General features: G+C 38.9%; 1 protein-coding gene across 1 annotated transcript in view; it reads right to left on the bottom strand.

Annotated features, from left to right (window-relative positions):
- The window catches only part of TOPAZ1 (testis and ovary specific PAZ domain containing 1), an 85270-nt gene that overhangs the window by 32286 nt on the left and 43850 nt on the right, over nt 1–9134 (bottom strand). Inside the window, exons 3-6 of the mRNA XM_009886807.1 lie at nt 8540–8804; nt 7622–8041; nt 6011–6148; nt 3685–5272 (exon numbers count right to left, since the gene is read on the bottom strand). Coding sequence (XP_009885109.1) covers nt 3685–5272; nt 6011–6148; nt 7622–8041; nt 8540–8804 — 2411 coding nt within the window. The remainder of the gene's footprint in view (nt 1–3684; nt 5273–6010; nt 6149–7621; nt 8042–8539; nt 8805–9134) is intronic.

A 9134-nucleotide genomic window follows, 5' to 3' on the forward strand; every position in this document is an offset into this window, starting at 1 on the left:
AGGTCAAAAGCCACTTCTAGATCTTTACCAGATTCTGCTAATTATGTAGTTGCAGAAGCACTTTACAAGTTCTTGTAAAGAAGGTGCCTAAAACAGATACAGAAAACTACATTTATTACAGTAATTGGCATTTGGTCACCAGTCTGACAAATCTAGCAGCGCTGACAGAACAAGAAGCAGCCAACACATTTTACAGATCTAGAAATGGAGACAGACTAGACCATGTCAGAATGTGGGATGCTCTTGCATGCTGCTGCTAAGTTTAAACAAATCTCTCTTTACAGCACAAGTTACACAAACCACAGTGCTCAGTTTGCTATTTGGCATATGAAAAAATGATTCAAGTTTAGGCTTTTTATTCAAAAGAAAAACAGTAAAATGCAGAAGTGTCCTAAAAGCAAGAATCTGAATCTTCTGAATCTTCCTGGATTAAGAGACAGGACCTGTTTGTCCTACTTACTCAGGGACATCAGTTCTGGGCATATGCACAAGCACAACAACAGTAGTTAGGAAACTTTTAAGTCAGAGAGGTTAGGTCCCTCCTTGGCTGCTGAGCGCTTTGTTAGTTTGCTTAAAAAAACCCAGAACACACAAGCCTTATTTGAATTTTGGACCTCAATCACTGTTGCAATCAGTATGTTCTGCTTTTGAAGGACACGTGCTGTCGTTATCTGAAATTTGGAAGCCAAAAATTATTATCCTTGAATTTTCAGAACTAAAAAAACCCTTCTGGCTTTTAAGGTGACAGTCAAAGACGACAGTCAAAGTGTTATTGGCTAAACATGTTTTTGTGTTTAAATTCACAGCTCAAACTAAACAGATCCACACTAAAGTTACACATCCACAGTGGCTAATAGCCGCCAGTGAACACTAGTCAGTTACTGAATTAACTGGTACATCCTTTACACAGTTTCAGTGATTTGGTTTCAATATAAAACTTGAATAAAAAGTATTACTTAATTATAGCAACTGTCGTTTTGACAAGCTGCTAGATCTCAGATTTTTGTGGTTGGAAGAACACCACAAATTAAGGCACCAATCATTTCCTATACAATTTAAATGCTGTTAAGCTCAAAAGTAACACTCAACAAATTTTAAAAAGCTTTTTAACAACCCAGCCTAGTTATAGCTAGCAGAAATACAGTTCCGTCTGCTCCGTACCAATGACAGACTAAAAGATCAGTACCCAGGAAGTAATGTACTAAAGTCCACCCCCATGCATATATGGCCTACAACAGTTTTAGCAAAGATCCAGATTCTTTCTATCATCATCTGCCTGCTCTTATTAATCTTAAGGGAAATAATAACAAAAGCTATGTAATGATACAGTTAAAGAAACCATTTAGCAACAACCACCATGTGCAGCCAGTAAGTGCTTGCATTGCTCTTCGACCTAAAATCACCTAGATTACATTCATCTAGAGTGTAATGGCTAACATTAACCAAATGTTAAACAAAACATACATATAAACTAATATGTATACAAGGTAGAGGTTGTTTCTAATAATGCAGTTCTGACTTGCTGTTCTATGTGGACAGATTGAAGTGGTGTTACAAAATAATAGTCCAACCAAGTAAAACTTGAGTATGCATAAAATAAGAAGCCAAACAAGAAAACATATGCAATAGTCTAGAATATCTTCAAAGAAAAAAAAAGGACATTAACAGAAACAATATTTTAGTTTAAAATATGTAGTGATGTAAGCATAATACTACCAGCCTAATCACTTTTTTTGGTTGGCCAAAAAAAGTTGAAGTCCCAGTTGTATCTGGTAAATACTAACAAAATAAAAAACAACAGTATGAACTGGCCATTCTTAGTATTATCTGGTGATTCCGTAAGCTACCTGATAAAACTGTGGTAAGGTCTATTGCCTTATTTTAATATTCTCATCTTAAGTTCATTAATATGTTCCTGGCTGTTACCAACTACAATTAGTCACTGCCTAATGAACTTCCCATCAAATTATAGAAGGTAAAAAAGCAAAACCAGACAATTTTGCCAGCTTCTTTAGCAAATTAATGGGATATTCTAAGAAATAGGAACCATGCAGTTTTATTTTCCTTGGCTGATGGCAAGCAAATTCAGCAGATACCAGGAAGAAAGCTGAAACAGACTTCAAACAAGTTCAGTTTTCATCTATCTAATGGTTGTGATGTTACTCTAATTCAATGTCACTACTAATTAAAGGGAATATTTGTGTTCCCTACAAAGTACTTACAAGATCCAATAAAATTTTCAGTTAGTATTTATATAAATGGCAAGCTTTGCACTTGCATACTGGTTATGGCAGTAAAGGGCTCAGAAGTGCTAGTCTTCCATTCTGTGCAACAGCTGTCTGGACAGAGTCAGTTGGAAACCATCTCTGAACAGCAGTTATTACCCAGGGGTAATATACAGTGAATACTCATTCTGTTATACAGTGTATATACCATATACACTGTGCACAAAATGAATACTCATTCTAATAAATTTACTGTGATACAGCCCAGCTTCTTCTTAAGAAATTAGATGCTCCTACTAAAGACTTGCCCTGTTCCTCAGAGGCTTGTTTTGGCAGAGGTTTTATTGTATTAAAATCTGAAAGTTTTACATTCTTATGTCTAAAAAATTTTTCAGCACCCCAGAGAAGGTTCCTTTCCTCTTCTGAACATGGGTTTAATGAAGGGGAAAGGATAAGGAGAGTAAAAAACAAAAGAATGCAGTTGGTACAATGTTGAAAATAATTAAAACATTATTTAAAATAAGGATAACATAAAGCCACCCAGAAAGAGCAGAGGAAGAAAATTAAAACACCCCTCCCAATAAAAAACCCTGATCTTCAGAGGAAAATCTTGTACTGTTTCTATCTAAGCTTTATGTTTTTCTTCATAAGATGAAAAAACTAATCTTAAACCTCATTTATTAAACACAAGAATCAAAGCTTTAAGAGAAAACAGACTAGAGAGTTGACAATTTAATCTATCCCACAAAGTCTACCACCTCTTTTACAAAAGTTCATTTATACTTTAAACTTCTCTTCCTCCTTCAATGGCTTTTATTATCATCCCAAAACCCAGAAAAACATTAATGCCTAATAATTTACATCAGGAACTTGCTGAATGAAGATGCAGGATCATAAACATCTATAACTTGTTAGCCAAAGTACAGATTTGAAAACTATTCTCATGTCTGGGGATAAGAGAAAAGCAGGGAAGGAGAGTGGCAGAATGGAATACTACTGTAGAGACAACCATTTACTCATACAGAACCAGCAGTAGAATAAGCTACACCTAGAAAGTAAAAAGCATTTCTAAGTATCACACCACTTTACAACTAAAAAACTACCCTCAAAAGAATATCTGCTATCTCAAATCAAGTTAAATATTTTAAAATATTGTTATTTATTAATAATATTACTCTTAATTAACTTGTTTATACTTTCATATTTCACTTCACTTGGTCTAAACCAATTCTTCAGGACTACATTTTCCTTTGATTCAGAGCTTATTCTAGCTCTTATGAAGAACAAATTAATTTATTTGCATTCAGAATACTGTCATACCTCAGTCAAATTTTGACATTTCAAATCAATTCAGAAATTAGTGAAATTCTGTAAGAAAGTCTGACCACTACAACCAAAGTATACTGATATGAGAACAAAGTACTTAGGATTATTGTAATAAAAAGAATTATATGCATACCTAAAATTATCATCTACCGAATCTCTATTTTCTGACATAGCAGGATACTCAGTCTTAAGATCCTGCTTATCATCTTTAATGCAGATGCTAGTACAGGATGCCTTCACAGGACCATTTTCATAGTCTGTAGGTGCAAGCTCCTCTTCATTATTGGTTCCAAAAAGGTCAGGGTCATCCTGAATTACATCAATGACAAGAACATCTTGTTTGTATGCTTCAAGAACATCTGGAAATTTTTGACTTTTGTGTTGTAAAAGATTCTCTCTTGATTTGCTACCATCATTTACTTCTAATGCAACAGGGTGTTCAACTGCATTCCAAGAATGATCAGGAAAATTAGATTTCAGTACACATTCAGTACCATGAATATCAAGCACAGATGACTCTAGCTGTCCATCCAGAAAAGGATGTGGATAAAAAGAAAAACGTTCAGGGAGCACAGACATCTCATTTGAAAGCTTTTCAGGGCTACCATGCTTAAGGTCCTTACTGTTGATCTCAACTGCTTTTTTCTTCATGGAAGCTGTAGATGGCGCGTCACTTGCAACAGAAAGAGGCTGCGGCTCAGAATTTACCAAAGAAGTCTCTTCACCTGTTTTCTGCCTTCTTGAAACACTAGTGCTTCCAAGAAGCTCTAGTGGACTGCAGGTTTTTCTTTCAAATGAATGGACAGATTCCAGTTTCCTGGATTCAAGTTTGTTTCTGCATAAAGGAATTTTGAATTTTGTCAGGTTTCCAGTGTTTAATACTTTCATTAGCTTTAAATCAGAAAATTTGTGGTTCACTACTGATGATTTGTCGCTGAAGTTTATTCTGCTTTTTTTAGCTGTAGGTGTACCATTCTGGACTGTCACACACAGGTTTCTTTTTGTTACAGCTCCTTTATTTTTATCTTTTTGTTTTGTTGTAAAACTCAAGGTTGCTTTAACTTCTTGCACATCATCATGGCTAAAAGCCACAACACTTCTATCCATATTAACTGGTGATTCCACATTTTCATTGCTTATTCTCCAAGTCTCATAAATATCCACAGAAGAGGATTCTGGTGTTTCAAGTGAAGTCAGACATTCAGTATTCGGATCCATTATTTTATGTGTAGATTCTTCGTTAATTTCTGCCGATGACATATGCATATCCAACTGTCTCAAATTCCCAGTCGCAGCACTGTTTCCTACAGCTTTAACACTGCTTTTTTCCTCAAAGGCAGCCCTCAAAGGTCTTTTTCCTTCTGTGATGGACCCATGATTTTTACAAAACCATTCAGAAGTCCTGGCACAAGATTCAAAAGGCGAAACATTTTTACCAGTCATAGGTATTGTTCTCTGACAGGTAAACTGCTGCAATTTCACATTAACTTTGTTCAATTTTTCATCCATGCTGCTTTTGTGACCATTAGAAACATCATGGTCCTGAGTGAGCACTCTCGGGCTACCTGAGGCAGCAGAATGATGTGCCACACTGTCTGAATTTTCTCCTTTTGCTATTACAGAGAGCTCAGATATCTTCTTAAAGCCATCTCCAAATGCAAGTAATTTGGCACTATTCTTTCTCCAGACTGATATATTCTGTGCTTCATGAATATTTTTTCCTGTATGAAGATTTGATGTATGATCATGTGAAGCTGAAAGAGTAACTTCTTGATTATTTAGTCCTAAGACTGCAAAGGAGCTTGACATGGCAACTGCCACTTCTGTTTGTAACTCACACTCACTGTGTTCATTAGCCATGTCCGTGAAAATATTCTGTCCTCCTGATTTCTCAGTGATTTTAATCTTTTTTCTAGGCTTTCTACCAGTATTCCACTTTTTTCCTCTTAAACACATACTGGTTTTACTCCGACAGCATGAAAAACACCCTTCTCCTTTTTGAGTTTTTTCTTCTTTATTAAACAATAAACCACCTTTTACAGGTGATTTCTCATTTTGCATTCTGCTAGTGCTGCAACTCATATCACACTGTTCTACAGTACCATCAGGAAAAACACAATTTCTTTTATTCTGGGCTGCATGGAAGAATCCACTCAACTTATAACTGCTGGTAGTTCCACTAGCTGAAGACTTCACAAATGTGTTGATGTAATTACAGGCCTCTAATTTCACAAATGGATTCTTTTCTGTTGCACAGAGCAAGCCATTACAATGGTTTAAGGCATTTTTGCAATGTTCAGCATCACAGTTTGCAGATACATTTTTGACTTTTTCAGCTGTCGTCACACTAAAACTTTGCAAGCACTTGATTTGATCAATTCTGGGTTTCCTTTTTTTACACTGCACACCAGACTTTTTTGTTACAGGATGGCACAGAAAGCTCTTGCTTTGAGTCCCACCTAATGTAGCAAACGTAGGAGATAGAGAGTAGTGAGGTTCCTTTTCCTTGGAATCTTCTGATCTGTTTCCATCTGTCTTAAGCTTCTTCACAGCCTGTGTAGTGGAGTTTTGCTCAATTGCTTTCCATTTTTCCTTTGCTGATTAAGAATAAAGAAGTGTCATTAATGAATATGCTAAGGGAAAAACACTACCCTATCGCAATATTTTATAAAGAGAACAAAAACCATTCAAGGCTACTACAGAACATGACACTGTGGAAGACTAAAACATTTCTGTAAAGTTTCGCCTTTTTTTTTTTCTTTTCAGTTGAGCACTATTAGCAGACTTAAAGTAACAAATGATGTTTTGTCTTCAGAAAATGCAAAGATGAACAGACTTTAAGGTGTCAAAGGGACACTGGAAGTTGTATATTTAAAACATAGGTGAAAACCAAATTAGAGGAAGTCTGGCAAGAAAATGCAAATGCTGTTTGCACATTCAGCCTTAAAATCTTTTGTTTACATAGCAGTTTCCCTGTAATAGGAAAGCTTGTTTATAAGCATATAATAATTTTTCAGATATACAGTCCAACCAAATGTATCAGACTGTTTAAGAAGATCCAAGAAAACCACAGGACTTGCCTTTTTATAAAGTACTACTCTTCATTTAAGAGCAAATACAGATTATGTAAAAAACTATATCTGACTCAAGAACGTACTAGTAGAATGTTGGGTTTTTTAGATCTTAGTTTTCAAAGTAAAAAGATACCTCAATACCTCAGTTTTTCAGAACAGGGTTTCTAGATAAAATATTTATTAATAATAACACACAGTAAATATTTGTCATGTGAATGTATCCACTTTGAAAGTAAAAAAAAAAAGCCTTTAAGGCAATTGTCCTGAGAAAAACGAGACTTTTAAAAATCCTCTTTCAAAAGCGTTCCAGTTTGATACAATGCTCTCTTAAACCACCAAAATACAATCTTTGTTTCTACACTTTTTAGGATTTTGCAGAGAGTAACAACTAAAAAGCAAAAAGTTCTGGAAACAAAACCCAGCATTCTATAAAGGCAAGCACTAAAACAAGACAGCACGATACATATGAAAAAAAAATCAAATAATACACAGATGACTCAAGAACTGACTTTTATTTTGGCTTTGCTGAAACTACTGCCTTCTTTCCTGCTTGGCCCTGACCTTCTACACATAAATCAACAGACCATATTTTAGGGGGAAAAAAAATTATTTACTTGGGGCCTGTTGCTGCCGATACCCCTTCCTCCCCACCCCCAAAAGGATATGTGGTCTCCTCTCTGTACAAAATAACTGCTTTTCTTCTTCAAGGAAAGCGTTTCCTCTTCCTAAAAATCTGTTTTCTTCTAAGACTGGTTTCACAGTATTGCAAAGATCCCAACTCTTATCTCTACACTTGTTGAGCTAAGTCAGCAGCCACCCACTTCAAGATAAGAGTATAGGTCACTCCTTCCTGCCCCCATGACTTTGTGTCCCCCCCCCAACTGCAAAATAAAAATTATCTCTTTTTTTCACCTTCTAATGTGGTCTTACTACAGCACCAGTCCCTTGTCCTGGGAGCCCACATTCTGCACCCTACAATGAGGCACAAGTGCTTACCACTTTCCTGCGGGCTGCCTGCTCCTTTCTGAGGGTTTGAGCTCTGCGGCTCTTCTTTCGTGCAACAATTGCACACCTGTCCTCCTGCTGTTGGCTGTTCTCGGCTACTTAGACCCTGTAGACGCTGTGACACCAGTGTTTTTCTGGCCCTCTTCCCCAGACTCACGGCTCCTTCCTTGGACTCTGGACACTGTGTATGTTCTAGCAAGGCAGTTGTATCCCTCTCTCTGGGACCTTGTAGTTTTGGTTTCATCAAAGATGTCCCACCTTTCTTGCTCAAGCATCCGTTTCCTTTCTCCTGTGTCCCCGGCCTTCTTGATCCAATTAAAGAACACTCATCCAACTTCTCTGGCATATCTACCTCTTCCTGAGGTTTTGGTTCAGACAAGGATTCTGGAGTCTCCAGATTCACATTAAGATCTGGGATTTGCATTTTCAGTATCATTACAGAGTCACTGGTTTTCATTTCAGTACTACATGTGCCCTTTCTGGGTTGCAGAACCTCTGGTCCCAGCAAACAGGAAACATCATGTTTCTCTGCACTCTGAATTTCTTCCTCTGAGGATGGGATTTGTAATTTTATTTCCATGAAGGAATATTTGCCTTTTTTTCCTGAGCTACCTGAACTCTCCTGGAAACTTGAGACATTCAGTCCTTCTGAGCGATGTTCTTTCCTTTCAATCCCTGTTGACAATTTATTTTGCAAAGTAGTTCCTGAGAAAAATAGCTGTTGACCTTGTCCTGTCCCTCTCCTTACAGTCTCTTCCCAGCATGTTGCTGCAGCCGTGGTCGCTGCCTGCCAATCTTCACACACAGCAGTGTCTGAAATTGGCAGAGCTACTCCCTTTTTGCTTCTGGCAGCCTCCCTGCGCTGTCTCCCCTTGTTTTTTTCACCTGGGACTTTCTGGCTCCCCTCACCTTGCTCCTTCTGCACTGGTGTAAGAGGAGCAAATTGCTCACAGGGAACACCGGAGAGGACGGCAGGTTGCAGAGAGGAAGATAAGGGCTGCTCAGCTTTCCTCTCTGGTGCCAGGTGAGGACTCTGCTTGACTACTGACTTCTTCTCCGGCTCACGTCCTACCCGCACACCCAGAGAGCTCGGCTTGGTCACCATCCAGTTAGCCGACTTCACCTCGCCGACAGCCACCACCCTCCCTGACCTTAACTGTGGCATCGCAGAAGCCTAGAGACAGCAACAAAATCCACTCACCGGTGCACTTTTAGCAGCCCTCCAGCTAGCCCAGCACCCAAAGCAGGCACAGGCCCGACCAGGAGGGGAGCACAACCTCCCTCAGGCTGCCGCCCCAGGGATCACCCAGGGGGAGTCCAGCCTGACCGAAAGCCCGGGCCGCATGGGGAAGGCCCAAGGCCACCAACCAGCACCCACCACCGCCCCGCCCCGCCCCAGCCCGGAGCAGCCCCTCACCGCGGAGAGGGAGGGAGGAAGCAGCTCCGAACCTCCCCCACCTCAGGGACCGCGCCGCCACCGCCGCCCGCGCCCACCCCCGCGTCC

Source organism: Charadrius vociferus, unplaced genomic scaffold, assembly GCF_000708025.1.
Source record: "Charadrius vociferus isolate BGI_N301 unplaced genomic scaffold, ASM70802v2 scaffold106, whole genome shotgun sequence".
In the NCBI taxonomy this organism is placed as follows: domain Eukaryota; kingdom Metazoa; phylum Chordata; class Aves; order Charadriiformes; family Charadriidae; genus Charadrius; species Charadrius vociferus.